Source organism: Atractosteus spatula, chromosome 25 (genome assembly GCF_055471065.1).
Source record: "Atractosteus spatula isolate fAtrSpa1 chromosome 25, fAtrSpa1.hap1, whole genome shotgun sequence".
NCBI lineage: Eukaryota > Metazoa > Chordata > Actinopteri > Semionotiformes > Lepisosteidae > Atractosteus > Atractosteus spatula.
The window spans coordinates 6,405,023-6,423,882 of NC_142730.1; the positions used below are offsets into that span (position 1 = coordinate 6,405,023).

Sequence of the window (18,860 nt, forward strand, 5' to 3'; positions counted from 1 at the left end):
GGGGATCCTGGGGCATCGGCCGCCGAGGCATGGTCAACAGCTTGTTCCACACACCTACCACCCTTTGCGAAAAGAAGCACCTTCCTTCCATTTTAAATCCTGAACACAAATTGCAGATTTCAGAGCTCTTGTGAAGAAACTGATACTGGCTGCGCCAAAGAGTTCAAGTTTTTCATCTTAGTCTGAGTTATTCTGAGGGTCACCATAACTTTACTTACAATGAAAGGAAAAAACATTACACGATGATTAATGGCATCCATATGGCGTTTTACATCCCAAAGTTCTTTACATAAAGGAAGGGACCCACCTCACCCCCACCGATGAGCAGCCCCGGCCCTCAGCAGATCAGGGGGAGCAGAGAAGCTGCAGCAGCAGGCGAATTAAAAGGGACTCTAGGGAGGACGGACTGTCCAGCCCAGAGTGGAGTCTAGGAGTCTAGGCAGGACACCCTACTCTTCCAGCCTTTAATGACCAAGTAGTCAGAAAACACTAATATTCTGCCAACACAGCGTGCGGCTGGAAGGGCATCGGACCACTGCATGCTGGAAGAGAGATCTCCTGCCCAGAGCCACACACAGGAAGTGACCGGACTTACCTGGAGGAGCCTTCTCTCGGAACATCTCCATGCAAAGACCCTTCCGCCAAGCATTCCCATGGGAGAGCCTGGAGAGGGAGAGGGACACGTCAGTCAATCCGTGCAAAAGCCTATCTTTTTCGCCCTGGGATCCTTCCCTCCTGCTAAACGATTTTGGGAAAGGCGAACAGTCCTTGTAAAGGCTGACCGAGTCAGTCGGTCTGTCCAGTCATGTTGGCGTCACAGGCAGACCCAAGCCCTGTCCCGACGCCGAGAGCAGGAGACACAGAGCGCCTGGGCAGAACCCACAGGGATTCGGGAAGGGCAGGAGAGTCCCAAGCGGACCGGCGCCGAGCCTGGAGATCCCCAGAGTGGCGAGACAGCAGCGCTCGGCCCTGAGCCACGATGAAGGACAGTGGCAGGGAAGGGTTAACAGCCTTGTTGGGGGGCGGGGGCGGAGGGGCAGCGGAGCCAGCACAGCGTGGCTGGTCTGCAGACAGCGGCCAGGGGGCAGACCAGGCTGCCCGACCTCGGCTGCACTGGGAACAACGCCCAGCTCCTCACACAGCCGGGACCGCCTGAGCCAGCAGGAGGATATTAAAGGAATGGAACACGGCGGGAGAGAATGCGCGGCCGCTGTGGCTGGGCACACCGGGAGCTTGGCAGACCTTCAGCGCCAGCCGGAGCACCTGGAATTAAAGACACAGCTGCAGGGTATTCCCCACTGGAAAACACCCCCCACACACACCGAACGATCAGCTGAGACCGCTTTTCCAGGGTTCTGTATTAAGCGGCAAGGCAAACACACTCACACACTTCCAGTCTCACTAACGCTCGGACTGTTCCATGTGCTTAACTTCAAAACTGCACATCGCCATCAGAGCTGGAGAGTAACTGTACAGACACTCAGTCCAGCTCCTCTGTATCTTCACATGAACACTCCTTCATCATCATCAGAGCTGTAGAGTAACTGTAAAGAAACTCAGTCCAGCTCCTCTGTATCTTCACACTAACACTCCTTCATCATCATCAGAGCTGGAGAGTCACTGTACAGACACTCAGTCCAGCTCCTCTGTATCTTCACACTAACACTCCTTCATCATCATCAGAGCTGTAGAGTAACTGTACAGACACTCAGTCCAGCTCCTCTGTATCTTCACATGAACACTCCTTCATCATCACTGCTTTTAAACACAGTGGTGATGTTACTGGGCGGAGAGACTCCAGTGTGTTTAATCACAGTGATGTCACTGGGTTCAGAGACTGGAGTGTGTTTAATTACGGTGATGTTACTGGGCTCAGAGACTTCAGTGTGTATAATGACAGTAATGATACTGGGCTCAAAGACTCCAATGTGTTTTATCACAGTGATGTTACTGGGCTCAGAGACTCTAGTGTGTTTAATGACAGTGATCTTACTGGGTTTAGAGACTTCAGTGTGTTTAATGACAGTAATGATAATGGGCTCAAAGACTCCAGTGTGTTTACTGACAGTGATGTTACTGGGCTCCAGTGTGTTTAATCACAGTGATATTACTGGGCGCAGAGACTCCAGTGTGTTTAATGACAGTGATGTTACTGGGCTCCAGTGTGTTTAATCACAGTGATATTACTGGGCGCAGAGACTCCAGTGTGTTTAATGACAGGGACATCAGAGGACTTTTTGAGGGGTTCTTGGTACACACCAGGGGTACCCAGTCTTTCTGCCGGAAGACTGCTGTGTTTATAGGTATTGATTCCAGCTTGACAGCGCTCATTAATGGCTTAACTGGACCAGTTTAGGTGCTGCTGCTTTTTATGAAACCAGAAGTACCTGCAGAGACACCAGGGTTCCTCCAGAAACTAGAACTGGAAACCCCTGGCACAAAATAAACCACAGCTTCCCAGAAGGTGGCTAGCCACCGAGGAGAGGCCAAAAATGCTGTGCCTTTAAATAAAAAAAAACCAAAAGTACACTTTTGGCACAGTTTCACATCTCTGGATTACATTCCTGGAAAAAAAAGAGAACATAACTTTTTGGGCTAATTTTAAGCTTCTCCAACCCCAGGGAGCAAAAGGCCTTTTAAAAATCCTGTTCATTTGCGAACAAAGTAAAAAAACACCAAACAGCAAACAAAATAGTATGAAGGCAAGCAGAGGACTCGGGCCATGACTACATTTATTAGGAATTATGATTATTTAAAACCCGGTTATTATGAATGTGCAATGTACACTCCAGGAAGTTAAAAATAAAGCTGTGCAGCCAGGTACAGTGTAGCAGCCTAGGGGATGGCTTTGTAATCGTTTTACACGTTTTAAGAAACAACGGCAGCAATGCTCGGGTGTTTGTAGCAGAGAGCTGCTGATCGGCGAGCCTCTGCTCATCGCGGTCACGGTTCCGATCGATCGGTGAAAAGATATTAAGGGTTGACCAGCGCGAACACGCTCTCTGAGCCCAGGGACAGGACGGGACAAGGTTTCGATTTCAGGCTCAGGTACCTTGCGGAACGCGTCGATATCGCCACGCCGAGGTAGCCAGCAGCCAGCAGCCGGTGTTCAAGGGGGAAAGTCGGGACTTGTGACACCTTAGGATCTACAAACACGCCACCTGAACCCCGCCGACTGCTAACTTACCGCTCCTCGCCGCAGGACGGCGCAAACACACGCTCACACACGGCGACACGCGTGGAAAGTTCGTGGTTGCGATCTCCACGCGTGGACGCGCACACGCACACCGTAAACACACAGCGCAGCTCCGGCTCGGCAAGCAGCGGTCCGGTTCACCGCGGTACGGCCCGGCCCGGTACATGGCGACCGTGTCCAGGAGAGGACCGGAGATGCGACCGTGCGTCACTCGCAATCGCGAAAACGGCAAAGGGGGGTTAGTTTACCTTTCCAAATCCGCCGGTAAGCGCAGGCTCAGGCAGGCGATAACATCCTCTCCTCCACCGCCTCCTCCCCTCTCTCTCTCTCTCTCCTCCTCTCTTTCTCTCTCCTCCGCCTCTTTCTCTCTCTCCCCCCCACAGCCGGAGGTTCAAGCCTCGGCCGGGGCGCTCGTCTTGGCCTGGGGGGGGCGGGGGTGTGGGGACAGGGTGGGACGGGACAGGGGGGCGGATGCTCGGGCTGGCTTAGCCCATGGAGTGCCCGCAGCCGCCCCGGTTGTGTCTGTCGGACGCCGGGCCGGTCTCCCGGCTCTCCGCGGAGGCTCGTCAGCGGCTCACGGGCAGCGGATTGGGGAGAAGGCTAGCGGCTCTGTGGGAGGGGTGGGCTCTGCGTACCTCCTCCTTCGCTGCCTCTGCAAGCCGTCTTATTTTACAGTCCTCTGTCATTTTGCTCTTTTTCTCTCCTGTCATTGCTCTATTTCAGGCTGTGGGTTTTCTCGTCCGCCCAACACCACGGCCTCTCTCTCTCTCTCTCTGTCTCTCTCTCTCTGCGAGACAGCGGTATCAACTGCCGATATTTTTGTTTTGGAAAAAAAAAAAGGCGGATTTTGTTCGCCTCGAGCACCTCGCAGCTCGCGAAGAGCAGAAGTGACGCATTGAGGCGGGAAAGTTCAAAGTGAAGGGCTTTGAAGCGCGTGCCGCCGCCATCTTTGTCGGGGGCAGGTGGCGTCGTGTGCGCGCATCCACCTGCAGAAGGCTCCACAACAGAAACGTGGCGTTTCCTTTTTTTTCTTGTCAGCAGGGGATAAACCTGTTACCTGTTCCTTCGCAGCCTACGCATGCTGACGCAGCCACCTACTTGAACTATTTACAGATACATAATAATAATAATAAACTTTATTTTATATAGCGCCTTTAAAGGTGTCTTTAAAGTACAGACCCATCTACAGACAGGGTTACAGGATTGGCTTTACGAAGTTGATGGGGGGGTGCCAATAAGCATGACTTCAGTCTTGTCACAGTTAAGAAGAAGGAAATTTAGAGTCATCCAAGTTTTTATGTCAGAGATGCAATTAGATAGAATAGACACAGCCACATCAGTGTCAGGTTTGGTATGGATGTGTATTTGAGTATCATCAGCGTGGAAATGAGAGCTGAGGCCATGTGATCTTAAAAGCTGACCGAGTGGAAACATGTAAAAGCTGAAGAGCAAGGGGCCCAGTATTAAGGTATATAACATATCTATTTATATTTGGATATCGGATTATTTGTAAATTAATGAGTTCCGGGATAAGGTCACGAGACGAAGGTATTAACCACATGTCATGTGGAAATAGCTTTTCTATAAAACTCAGACGTCTAATAAAATACTGTAGAACTGTGCACGCAGCATCTGCAGTTTTACCTGTGGCAGCGTAGTCAGATGCAGACAACTAAAGCCATGAAATACTTTTTATTAAATCAGCGCGCCCTTCTGTGACCGGCTGGCTGCTGATTGCTGTCCTCCAGCCTCAGTCCAGAGTGGAAACGCATTTTCTACGCCGAGTCGGATACCGGGGGCTGTAACATCCCCCCCCCCAACCCAACCCGGGTTTCCTTGGCGCGCTGGCGCCCTCTAGCGGCGAGCCTCGGTACCGCGGGACCCCGCTCGCCGGAGCACGGAGCGGACTCGGGCCCACCTCACCGCGCCTGCAGAGTCGAGTCGCGCAGGGCTGACCCGGCGTGGGCCTGAGAGACCACACGGCGCGGGGGTGTAACTAAAGAGGAGAATCACAGGCGGCAAGATGCAGAATTATTCAAAATGAACAAAAATAAAAAATAAAACGTCGCAGGCACTGATGTGCTCCATCTTCAGGCGATGTGAGCAGAACTTGAAAGGCTGCGGCCTGCCTAGGGGCTGCGGGAGGTGCCAGGCTACAGGACAAGTCGTGCCCCCCCCCCCCCCCCGTATCCCATGATGCACTAGGAAACCAGTGTCTCTGCGCGACTGGGCACAGCTGGGCTTCAGGAGGGGCCTGGAATTGGCCGACCCGCTCCTCTGTTCAGACTCCCGACCCTGCGCAGTTTTAGATCCACGCTGGTGGATCCACAGCTCCACTGATCTCGGGATCTCGGGCAGGAATCGCAGTCGATATCAGTACTGCCAAGGCACGGGCACCTCCTGATGGCTCAAGAGGAAGTGGAGCGGTCCTGCGCTGCTGTTGGCCGTCTGTCCCGGGTCAGAGGCGGTGCGCCCTGCTGATGAATAGAGCTCTTCCCTGCGGCAGGTGTTTCCCGTCGGGCCCCTGCCTGCGGCCCCGCTGATCACCCGCGGGAGCTCAGAAGCGGTGGGTGACGCAGGCCTCGCCCTCGTCCTGCCTCTCGTCCCCCTTCTCGCCCGGCGGCCCCAGCTCTGCCTCCTCTGGGGGAGGGGCCTGCCCGCTGGCGGTGTCGCCCGAGCCGAGCCCCGACCCGGGGTGGTGGAGCTCGATGAGCAGCTGGTACAGTGCTGTGCCTGTCAGCGCGCCCACCAGGGGGCCCACCAGGGGCACCCACCACCAGCCTCCCCCAGCCCTGCGGGAGAGGAGGAGGGAAAGAGGGGGGTAAATTAAAACACAGGAGGGTAAAAACAGGCCTGTTTTTTTCTGTGCTTTTACCCTGATCTCACTGGGCTTTACTGCACTATACTGTGCTTTTACCCTGATCTCGCTGGGCTTGACTGCACTGTACTGTGCTTTTACCCTGATCTTACTGAGCTTTACTGCACTGTACTGTGCTTTCATTCTGATCTTACTGGGCTTGACTGCACTGTACAGTGCTTTTACCCTGATCTCACTGGGCTTTACTGCACTGTACTGTGCTTTCACTCTGATCTTACTGGGCTTGACTGCACTGTACAGTGCTTTTACCCTGATCTCATGGGCTTTACTGCACTGTACTGTGCTTTTACCCTGATCTCACTGGGCTTTACTGCACTGTACTGTGCTTTCACTCTGATCTTACTGGGCTTGACTGCACTGTACTGTGCTTTTACCCTGATCTCACTGGGATTTACTGCACTATACAGTGCTTTTACCCTGATCTCACTGGGATTTACTGCACTGTACAGTGCTTTTACCCTGATCTCATGGGCTTTACTGCACTGTACTGTGCTTTTACCCTGATCTCACTGGGCTTTACTGCACTGTACTGTGCTTTTACCCTGATCTCACTGGGATTTACTGCACTGTACTGTGCTTTTACCCTGATCTCACTGGGCTTTACTGCACTGTACTGTTTTTCCATGCTGGTGAACTGCATTAATAGTTTCTAAGGGACACACAGAAGGAAGACAGTGACAGGTGTGCACAGTGAAACTTTTGGAGTGGGGGAAACCCCTTTCAGGAAATCGTGCTTAAGACGTTTGGCTAAGACGGGTTAAGACTTTTTATTTGATAATTAAATCAGGTTTTAAAGCTATTAGAAATGTTGCTGCCATTATTTAGAAAATATTGCAAGCAGAAATGCAGGTGAGCAGATCCACAATGAGGGCTAAAGATTTGGGGTTCCCTCACGGCAGACTCTGGGCTCCCCCAGTCCCTTTCCTCAGAGCCATGACGGCAGACTCACGTGAAGACTTCGCTCCCCCAGCCAGCAATGTAGGTGAAAAGTCGGGGCCCCAGGTCACGGGCGGGGTTCAGGGGGTACCCACAATTACTCCCAAAGGAGATGCCAATCGCCAGAACTACCAATCCCACCAACACTGGCTCCAGACCCGGGGGGGCTGGGCTGTTATTGACATCACCCAGAGCCAGAACACACAGCAACAGCATCCCCGTGCCTATGACCTGAGAGAGAGAGGGGTTAATACAGACACACTGACTGGACACTCCAGTACATTAACACTGCACTGAGAGAGAGAGGGGTTAATACAGACACACTGACTGACTGGACACTCCAGTACATTAACACTGCACTGAGAGAGAGGGGTTAATACAGACACACTGACTGGACACTCCAGTACATTAACACTGCACTGAGAGAGAGGGGTTCATACAGACACACTGACTGGACACTCCAGTACATTAACACTGCACTGAGAGAGAGAGGGGTTAATACAGACACACTGACTGGACACTCCAGTACATTAACACTGCACTGAGAGAGAGAGGGGTTAACACAGACACACTGACTGACTGGACACTCCAGTACATTAACACTGCACTGAGAGAGAGAGGGGTTCATACAGACACACTGACTGGACACTCCAGTACATTAACACTGCACTGAGAGAGAGAGGGGTTAATACAGACACACTGACTGGACACTCCAGTACATTAACACTGCACTGAGAGAGAGAGGGGTTCATACAGACACGCTGACTGGACACTCCAGTACATTAACACTGCACTGAGAGAGAGGGGTTAATACAGACACACTGACTGGACACTCCAGTACATTAACACTGCACTGAGAGAGAGGGGTTAATACAGACACACTGACTGACTGGACACTCCAGTACATTAACACTGCACTGAGAGAGAGAGGGGTTCATACAGACACACTGACTGGACACTCCAGTACATTAACACTGCACTGAGAGAGAGGGGTTAATACAGACACACTGACTGGACACTCCAGTACATTAACACTGCACTGAGAGAGAGGGGTTCATACAGACACACTGACTGGACACTCCAGTACATTAACACTGCACTGAGAGAGAGGGGTTAATACAGACACACTGACTGGACACTCCAGTACATTAACACTGCACTGAGAGAGAGAGGGGTTAATACAGACACACTGACTGGACACTCCAGTACATTAACACTGCACTGAGAGAGAGAGGGGTTAATACAGACACACTGACTGGACACTCCAGTACATTAACACTGCACTGAGAGAGAGAGGGGTTCATACAGACACACTGACTGGACACTCCAGTACATTAACACTGCACTGAGAGAGAGAGGGGTTAATACAGACACACTGACTGACTGGACACTCCAGTACATTAACACTGCACTGAGAGAGAGAGGGGTTAATACAGACACACTGACTGGACACTCCAGTACATTAACACTGCACTGAGAGAGAGAGGGGTTCATACAGACACACTGACTGGACACTCCAGTACATTAACACTGCACTGAGAGAGAGGGGTTAATACAGACACACTGACTGGACACTCCAGTACATTAACACTGCACTGAGAGAGAGGGGTTCATACAGACACACTGACTGACTGGACACTCCAGTACATTAACACTGCACTGAGAGAGAGAGGGGTTCATACAGACACACTGACTGGACACTCCAGTACATTAACACTGCACTGAGAGAGAGGGGTTAATACAGACACACTGACTGGACACTCCAGTACATTAACACTGCACTGAGAGAGAGGGGTTAATACAGACACACTGACTGGACACTCCAGTACATTAACACTGCACTGAGAGAGAGAGGGGTTAATACAGACACACTGACTGGACACTCCAGTACATTAACACTGCACTGAGAGAGAGGGGTTCATACAGACACACTGACTGGACACTCCAGTACATTAACACTGCACTGAGAGAGAGGGGTTAATACAGACACACTGACTGGACACTCCAGTACATTAACACTGCACTGAGAGAGAGGGGTTCATACAGACACACTGACTGGACACTCCAGTACATTAACACTGCACTGAGAGAGAGGGGTTAATACAGACACACTGACTGACTGGACACTCCAGTACATTAACACTGCACTGAGAGAGAGGGGTTCATACAGACACACTGACTGGACACTCCAGTACATTAACACTGCACTGAGAGAGAGGGGTTAATACAGACACACTGACTGACTGGACACTCCAGTACATTAACACTGCACTGAGAGAGAGGGGTTCATACAGACACACTGACTGACTGGACACTCCAGTACATTAACACTGCACTGAGAGAGGGGTTCATACAGACACACTGACTGACTGGACACTCCAGTACATTAACACTGCACTGAGAGAGAGAGAGGGGTTCATACAGACACACTGACTGGACACTCCAGTACATGAACACTGCACTGAGAGAGAGAGGGGTTAATACAGACACACTGACTGGACACTCCAGTACATTAACACTGCACTGAGAGAGAGGGGTTCATACAGACACACTGACTGGACACTCCAGTACATTAACACTGCACTGAGAGAGAGAGGGGTTCATACACACACACTGACTGGACACTCCAGTACATTAACACTGCACTGAGAGAGAGGGGTTCATACAGACACACTGACTGGACACTCCAGTACATTAACACTGCACTGAGAGAGAGGGGTTCATACAGACACACTGACTGACTGGACACTCCAGTACATTAACACTGCACTGAGAGAGAGGGGTTCATACAGACACACTGACTGGACACTCCAGTACATTAACACTGCACTGAGAGAGAGGGGTTCATACAGACACACTGACTGGACACTCCAGTACATTAACACTGCACTGAGAGAGAGGGGTTAATACAGACACTGACTGGACACTCCAGTACATTAACACTGCACTGAGAGAGAGAGGGGTTAATACAGACACACTGACTGGACACTCCAGTACATGAACACTGCACTGAGAGAGAGAGGGGTTCATACAGACACCCTGACTGGACACTCCAGTACATTAACACTGCACTGAGAGAGAGAGGGGTTAATACAGACACACTGACTGACTGGACACTCCAGTACATTAACACTGCACTGAGAGAGAGGGGTTAATACAGACACACTGACTGACTGGACACTCCAGTACATTAACACTGCACTGAGAGAGAGGGGTTCATACAGACACACTGACTGGACACTCCAGTACATTAACACTGCACTGAGAGAGAGGGGTTCATACAGACACACTGACTGGACACTCCAGTACATTAACACTGCACTGAGAGAGAGGGGTTCATACAGACACACTGACTGGACACTCCAGTACATTAACACTGCACTGAGAGAGAGGGGTTCATACAGACACACTGACTGGACACTCCAGTACATTAACACTGCACTGAGAGAGAGGGGTTCATACACACACACTGACTGACTGGACACTCCAGTACATTAACACTGCACTGAGAGAGAGGGGTTAATACAGACACACTGACTGGACACTCCAGTACATTAACACTGCACTGAGAGAGAGGGGTTCATACAGACACACTGACTGGACACTCCAGTACATTAACACTGCACTGAGAGAGAGAGGGGTTCATACAGACACACTGACTGGACACTCCAGTACATTAACACTGCATTGAGAGAGAGAGGGGTTCATACAGACACACTGACTGGACACTCCAGTACATTAACACTGCACTGAGAGAGAGAGGGGTTCATACAGACACACTGACTGGACACTCCAGTACATTAACACTGCACTGAGAGAGAGGGGTTCATACAGACACACTGACTGGACACTCCAGTACATTAACACTGCACTGAGAGAGAGGGGTTAATACAGACACACTGACTGGACACTCCAGTACATTAACACTGCACTGAGAGAGAGGGGTTCATACAGACACACTGACTGGACACTCCAGTACATTAACACTGCACTGAGAGAGAGAGGGGTTAATACAGACACACTGACTGGACACTCCAGTACATTAACACTGCACTGAGAGAGAGGGGTTAATACAGACACACTGACTGGACACTCCAGTACATTAACACTGCACTGAGAGAGAGGGGTTCATACAGACACACTGACTGGACACTCCAGTACATTAACACTGCACTGAGAGAGAGAGGGGTTCATACAGACACACTGACTGGACACTCCAGTACATTAACACTGCACTGAGAGAGAGAGGGGTTAATACAGACACACTGACTGGACACTCCAGTACATTAACACTGCACTGAGAGAGAGGGGTTCATACAGACACACTGACTGGACACTCCAGTACATTAACACTGCACTGAGAGAGAGAAGGGTTAATACAGACACACTGACTGGACACTCCAGTACATTAACACTGCACTGAGAGAGAGGGGTTCATACAGACACACTGACTGGACACTCCAGTACATTAACACTGCACTGAGAGAGAGAGGGGTTCATACAGACACACTGACTGGACACTCCAGTACATTAACACTGCACTGAGAGAGAGGGGTTCATACAGACACACTGACTGGACACTCCAGTACATTAACACTGCACTGAGAGAGAGGGGGGTTAATACAGACACACTGACTGGACACTCCAGTACATTAACACTGCACTGAGAGAGAGGGGTTCATACACACACACTGACTGGACACTCCAGTACATTAACACTGCACTGAGAGAGAGGGGTTAATACAGACACACTGACTGGACACTCCAGTACATTAACACTGCACTGAGAGAGAGAGGGGTTCATACAGACACACTGACTGGACACTCCAGTACATTAACACTGCACTGAGAGAGAGGGGTTAATACAGACACACTGACTGGACACTCCAGTACATTAACACTGCACTGAGAGAGGGGTTCATACAGACACACTGACTGGACACTCCAGTACATTAACACTGCACTGAGAGAGGGGTTCATACAGACACACTGACTGGACACTCCAGTACATTAACACTGCACTGAGAGAGAGGGGTTAATACAGACACACTGACTGGACACTCCAGTACATTAACACTGCACTGAGAGAGAGGGGTTCATACAGACACACTGACTGGACACTCCAGTACATTAACACTGCACTGAGAGAGAGGGGTTCATACAGACACACTGACTGGACACTCCAGTACATTAACACTGCACTGAGAGAGAGAGGGGTTCATACAGACACACTGACTGACTGGACACTCCAGTACATTAACACTGCACTGAGAGAGAGGGGTTCATACAGACACACTGACTGGACACTCCAGTACATTAACACTGCACTGAGAGAGAGGGGTTCATACAGACACACTGACTGACTGGACACTCCAGTACATTAACACTGCACTGAGAGAGAGGGGTTCATACACACACACTGACTGGACACTCCAGTACATTAACACTGCACTGAGAGAGAGAGGGGTTAATACAGACACACTGACTGACTGGACACTCCAGTACATTAACACTGCACTGAGAGAGAGAGGGGTTCATACAGACACACTGACTGGACACTCCAGTACATGAACACTGCACTGAGAGAGAGGGGTTAATACAGACACACTGACTGGACACTCCAGTACATTAACACTGCACTGAGAGAGAGAGGGGTTCATACAGACACACTGACTGGACACTCCAGTACATGAACACTGCACTGAGAGAGAGGGGTTAATACAGACACACTGACTGGACACTCCAGTACATTAACACTGCACTGAGAGAGAGGGGTTAATACAGACACACTGACTGGACACTCCAGTACATGAACACTGCACTGAGAGAGAGAGAGGGGTTCATACAGACACACTGACTGGACACTCCAGTACATGAACACTGCACTGAGAGAGAGGGGTTCATACAGACACACTGACTGACTGGACACTCCAGTACATTAACACTGCACTGAGAGAGAGGGGTTCATACACACACACTGACTGGACACTCCAGTACATTAACACTGCACTGAGAGAGAGAGGGGTTAATACAGACACACTGACTGGACACTCCAGTACATTAACACTGCACTGAGAGAGAGAGGGGTTCATACAGACACCCTGACTGGACACTCCAGAGAGAGAGGTAGATAGGTCCCTTTTCAGGCCATAAAGGCCCATGGGGGGAAGGGGGGCAGGGGCCACTCACTTGCCCATCCGACACTGGAGGTGGAGGTGATGTGGTCAGCATCACGCTCCGGCCGGCCTGTTACCCCCGGAAGGATTAACCCCTGGTACTCATTTGGAAAGCAGGCTGAGGGGACCTGGGAGCCGTCTGGCAGGAATCGGAGCAAGCTACATCGCCTGCCCCTACCTGGGATTGAACCCGGGACCCTCCGGTCAGGAGCTAGACACCCTTGCCGAGGGGTGTGGGGGTATTACCTGGTCCACAAACCCATTCCAGAGGGTGAGGTAGGAAGAGGGGTAGGTGGCGAAAATGCCAGCAGTGGCGTTTGGGCCAGTCGCTGTGAGATTCCCTCCGCAGTACTCCATGATGGCCTCTAGAGGGAGCATAGAGACAGCTGGGCTTCAGCCACATCTTTCTGCTACAGAGCCCTGCCTCACTAAACTGAGGGCTGTAAGAGCGTGGCAACACTGTGCGCAGCGCAGCCCCAAGCACAGCACAGGACAGACATCAGCACATCCGGATTTTAAATCCTGCCAGACATCCGGGTCAGCCTGAACCGCGTTCTCCTGCAGATCAGTAGCACCTTTTGGCTATTGATCAATCAGGCGAGACATTCGTTCAATGAGAAGGATTAAAAGGATTTGTAGTATGCCAACAGTGTTTGGGGCACTTCCAGGATAAAACAGAACGAGCCAGATAGAGAATGGAAAAACAATCTAAATGACAACTGAACAGCAATAAAGAAATGAAGAGAGAAAAAAAAACACACATTTAATTTGGCAAAACACAAGTTAAAAGCCGGTGTAAACAGACAAATGTGTAGTCTGGATTTAAAGCCTGTAAACCAGCTGACTACTCTCCTACCAGCGGGGAGGGAGTTCCAGAGCAGCTGGAAGACGCTGGGACCTGTGAGACGGGTTCTGCTCGAAGCCCAGCTCCGTGCATAGGGAACAGTGAGAGATGATAAGAATTTGGTGCCCAGGGCTTTAAAAGTTTAAATAATAATAAGAAGAAACTTTATGTAGCACCTTTAAGAGTAACATCTCAGAGCTGTTGGCAGAAAAAGGAAAAAGTTATCAGGGAGAAGGGAGAAGAGTTAACACAATTAAAATCAAGCTTTTGGAATGCAGAAGAAGAGGAGAGAGAAACAGAACCGACTGAGTAAAAGCCCTTCTGAAGAAGAAGGAGCTTTGAGTCTGGGTCTTAGGGCACTGGGAGGAGGGGACTCCACAGCTCTGAACAGAATGCGCTGGGTGGTGGAGAGTGTCAGAATGGGGTCCATGTGATCACAGAGCCACGGACACACTAGCAGCTGAGCTGCGGGCCGTCTGAAGTGTGTTTAAGGAGCGGGGTAGAGGCATCACTGTAAGGACAGCGCAGTAATCCCAAGGCTTGAATCGGGGTGTCTGCAGCAGAGTAACCAAGGAAAGACCGAACGCAGGCAATATTTCTGAGATGAACGCAGGCTTGACAGATGGCTTTCCTTTGTGCATCAAAACACAGCTCAGCAGGGCGGAGTCTGAGGCGACAGGCTCCAGGCTGTACGGAAAGGAAAGCTGTGAGGGGAATTTGAGCTCAAGCAGGCCTAAATTTTATTCACACTGCTCGACAGAATCCAGGCGCCGCATGGGGGGTCGGACGAGGCCGAGAGGCAAAACTGGATGTCAGTGCACCGAAATGAAAGCCTACCCCCTTTTACCAACATGGCTGTCTCATGGGAGCAAGCACATGGAAAAAAACAGGCCCTAGATTTGGCCATCTGAAGAGAGGGGGGTAGTTCTGGATCTAAAACTGTTAACGGCAACACATTGTCCCCGGTTTGGCAAATGACACTCAAGTCTATTTCAGAGCTGCTCCAGTCCCATACTGTGTGTACAGGATTCATGACAATCCAGCAGTGGTGACCGCCGCTGTCAGGTCTACCAGGGCCAAAGGAGAACTAGAGTCAGATCTGAGTCTCACAGAAGGTCTTTTAGAACCGAGACCAAGGCCGTCTCTGTGCTGTGGGCTGGCGGAGGGCCAGACTGAAGCTGCTCAGAGAGATCATCTGAGGGCAATTGAGGTTATGCGTCAAGGGAGCAAGATCGCTAGTTACCATGTATTCAGCTGAGTCAAATGCTGCTTTTAGAGTTTAAGATTTGAAATTGGCTTAGAAATCAGACTCTCTGGGGCTCGGGTCGGGCGTCGTGTAAAAAACCGGGGCGAGGTGCTTCAACAGGTGGAGCGCTGTCAACTTGGGGTTTGCGCCATCACAGCAGTCAAGTCAAGATAATTCTCCAAAATAAGGTCATGAATAGGAAGTTTATTTGCAAGGGATCAAACACTTTAAAGCGATTTTGGTTCCTTGAAGATTAAAGGGTATTTATATTCCTGTTTTTTAAGTGCTCTGTAAATAATTTAATTACCTGCTTAATTGATCGCAATTAAATTCTGTTTTGGGACCAGGAGTGGAATCCCCACCTCTAATTAAATTCAGTCCAATTCATCTGAACCATAAATGTTCTGAGACCAGATGTGACGAATGTGTCAAACTCAATCTTTCTTTCTTGTCCTCATCTTCACACTAATCTTTCCTACACTCGACTCAGTGCTGTACAGGAATGCAATGCAAGGCCTCTTTTGTCCCTCTGTGCTCACCGTAGTAGACCACATAGACGGTTGCCGCGGCGAGGAAGGCCCCCGTCACTTGGGAGAGGATGTACAGTGGAAGGCGTCTCCACTGGTGCCTGCCCAGAACACAAAGACTCAGGGACACCGCAGGATTCAGATGGGCTCCTGGGGAACCACAGAACAAACACAGCAGCACTCAAGCACTAATACTTTTTTAAAATAATTTATATAGACCACTCAGGGGTCTAATTTACCCCTGCGCTCACACTCAGACATTTCTGTATCTGTCATCATGGGGACATCTAATTGAGTTGCAGTTCATTTTTATTTGCTGTTCCCAAAAATCAGTCAACTGAAACTCCACACCTGGGGTGAGCAAATTCAAACCCACAGTTCTGTCACTTGTAGCTTCAATAGCAGATGCCATCTGAGTTACAAAAAACATCAATTCCATTCTGGCTACATGTCTGTCTATCAGGAGTTGCTGTGTCTGTGGGGTTGTTTTCTTAGATTCTGTCCCAGTGTAATACCCTCTCAACCAACCTGACACTCTCTCGCACACACAGGCGAGCGTGCACAGAGCTGTGCCCTACCTGACACTCTCTCTCACACACAGTTGAGCGTGCACAGAGTTGTGCCCTACCTGACACTCTCTCTCACACACACACACAGGCGAGCGTGCACAGAGCTGTGCCCTACCTGACACTCTCTCACACACACAGGTGAGCGTGCACAGAGCTGTGCCCTACCTGACACTCTCTCTCACACACACAGGTGAGCGTGCACAGAGCTGTGCCCTACCTGACACTCTCTCTCACACACAGGTAAGCGTGCACAGAGCTGTGCCCTACCTGACACTCTCTCTCACACACAGTTGAGCATGCACAGAGTTGTGCCCTACCTGACACTCTCTCTCACACACACACACAGGCGAGCGTGCAAAGAGCTGTGCCCTACCTGACACTCTCTCACACACACAGGTGAGCGTGCACAGAGCTGTGCCCTACCTGACACTCTCTCTCACACACACAGGTGAGCGTGCACAGAGCTGTGCCCTACCTGACACTCTCTCTCACACACACAGGCGAGCGTGCACAGAGCTGTGCCCTACCTGACACTCCTCCAGAGATGTGTACGGCAAAGGTGACGCCCAGGGCAAAGGCCAGGTTGATGGACAGGAAATCACCCTTTTTCTCACCACTCGTCGTCACCTGGGCGACTGCGCCGCAGCCAAACATCTGGAATCAGAGCACAGACTAAACAGCTGGGTTCAAGGCACAGCTGGAATCAGAACACAACTGAATAGCTGGAACCAGAGCCCAGACATTCAGCTCTTATTTACACACACATGAGCATGCACAGAGGCTCAGGATGAGAAACACCCTGGACGATTTCTTCCCTTTGTAAAAATATTGACACAGCTACAAAGTATTATGATGTGCTAGTTAAACTGTTGTTTTTAGGAAAATGCAATTGTTTCCTATTTTAGGATTAAGATTAAGATATTGCGCACAAATGGAAAAAAACGACAAATGGAAAAGACCCCCCTCCCCCCTGGACAGACTGAGAAAGCAATTTGCAATCAGTGGTGAAAGCACAGCAATTCTCTTTCAGTGTCAACGCTCTGTTCCAGTAACGTGCGCTAGGAGTCTAGCCCAGTCCTGAGCCACCTCGTATTGGTTAAGTACATTAACTACTCAGTGTCTTGCTCATGCACAGCTGGACTGGGGGACGTGCCTCTTCAGGATCAGCAACTTGTCCTCGACTTTTAAGTCGAATTTTAACTCTAAGGTTCCTTGGAGACAGAGTCACGGGGCTCTGAAAAAAGAAGGCGCTGTATCTTGGGAACAGAAGCAGCTCATTTGCTACTTTCGAAGACACAAACCAGCACAGCTCTACCGAAAGACACACCGGTTTGTTTCTCCCATGCTTGAGATCAAGATGCCCCTTCCCCTCCAGAAAAAGGCGCTATATTTTAGGCACAAACCCAGCACGAGCGGAGCTGTGTCGAGTGCACTGGGGGCTCATTGCTTGTGCTGTTTGCAGGGGGCAGTTTCACAGAGCTGCTGCTTTGCCTGCTAGTTGCTGTGGCCAAAGTCCGTGCTGTCCTTCTGCAGGGAGGAGGAGGGGAGAGAGGAAGAATATTCCCGCGCTCAGCTGACATCTCCGGAGAATCGGAGCGATCCGGATTGACCTGATCGCACACGGAGGGACAGGCGGACAGGCGGACAGAGACACACTCACCATCATGACGTAGGTCCCCAGCAGCTCGGCCAGGCACTGCCGGAGCAGCTGGTTCTGTACCCGGAACAGCCTCTGTACCTTCTCCATGTCCCCCTGGAGCCACGGACACCCAGCAGAACAGCAGCTCGGCGCTCCGGAGTATTTATGGACTGCTGGGGGTGTGTGAGGCAGGTTTCTGTGTGTGTGTGTGAGAGGGAGGTTTCCGTGTGTAAGTGTGTGTGTGGGAGGTTTCCATGTGTAAGTGTGTGAGCAGTGAGTGTGTGTAAGTGTGTGCGAGAGAGATTGTGTGTGTGTGTGTGAGCGAGTGTGTATAAGTGTGTGTGAGGGAGTTTTGTGTGTGTGTGTGTGAGCGAGTGTGTATAAGTGTGTGTGAGGGAGTTTTGTGTGTGTGTGAGCGAGTGTGTATAAGTGTGTGTGAGGGAGTTTTGTGTATGTGTGTGTGAGCGAGTGTGTGATAGTGTGTGTGAGCGAGTGTGTGATAGTGTGTGTGAGCGAGTGTGTATAAGTGTGTGTGAGGGAGTTTTGTGTATGTGTGTGTGAGCGAGTGTGTGATAGTGTGTGTGAGCGAGTGTGTATAAGTGTGTGTGAGCGAGTGTGTGATAGTGTGTCAAGACGGAGAGAGAGAGTGATAAAAGCCAGTCTTTACACCCTTAACACCAACAGCTCTGCTCCTCAGTGGTGCCACGCTGGCGTGAGAAGCAGAGCCCATGGTGCCCCTCGGCACAGCTCTCCAGCGGGCTGTTCGGAGTCAAACGTGTTTCACACCCCCGCAGACGGGCCACAGGCGCCACAGCACTGACCAGGAGTTCAGCTGTTGCTCCACACTGC

General features: G+C 50.7%; 2 protein-coding genes across 3 annotated transcripts in view; both read right to left on the bottom strand.

Moving 5' to 3' along the window:
• The window catches only part of atp8b2 (ATPase phospholipid transporting 8B2), a 32,183-nt gene extending 28,648 nt beyond the window's left edge, over positions 1–3,535 (bottom strand). The window contains exons 1-2 of the mRNA XM_088905342.1: positions 3,445–3,535; positions 596–663 (exon numbers count right to left, since the gene is read on the bottom strand). Of these exons, the coding sequence (XP_088761468.1) occupies positions 596–626 (31 nt within the window). The 5' untranslated portion in view covers positions 627–663; positions 3,445–3,535. The remainder of the gene's footprint in view (positions 1–595; positions 664–3,444) is intronic.
• Positions 3,536–4,873: 1,338 nt separating this feature from the next.
• LOC148815250 (aquaporin-10-like) lies at positions 4,874–18,463 on the bottom strand. 2 transcript variants are annotated; one of them, XM_088905347.1, is made up of 6 exons: positions 18,033–18,463; positions 16,900–17,026; positions 15,816–15,953; positions 13,433–13,551; positions 7,024–7,241; positions 4,874–5,988 (listed from the first exon to the last, which is right to left on the bottom strand). In XM_088905347.1, the coding sequence occupies exons 1-6, from the start codon at positions 18,117–18,119 to the stop codon at positions 5,754–5,756; spliced, it is 924 nt and encodes a 307-aa protein (XP_088761473.1). In that variant the 5' UTR covers positions 18,120–18,463; the 3' UTR covers positions 4,874–5,753. The 2 variants fall into 2 exon arrangements, with proteins under 2 accessions (XP_088761473.1, XP_088761472.1); XM_088905346.1 differs by lacking the exon at positions 4,874–5,988 and having other exon boundaries at positions 7,020–7,241; positions 18,033–18,241.
• Between the last annotated feature and the right edge of the window lie 397 nt (positions 18,464–18,860).

Coding starts and splice junctions, on each gene's coding strand:
- LOC148815250 (XM_088905347.1), bottom strand. CDS start 18,119: ATGGAGAAGGTACAGAGGCTGTTCCGGGTACAGAACCAGCTGCTCCGG. Junction 17,027..18,032: donor TGGGGACCTACGTCATGATG/GTGAGTGTGTCT, acceptor CTCTGATTCCAG/ATGTTTGGCTGCGGCGCAGT. Junction 5,989..7,023: donor TGGGGGAGCGAAGTCTTCAC/GTGAGTCTGCCG, acceptor CCTCTCCCGCAG/GGCTGGGGGAGGCTGGTGGT.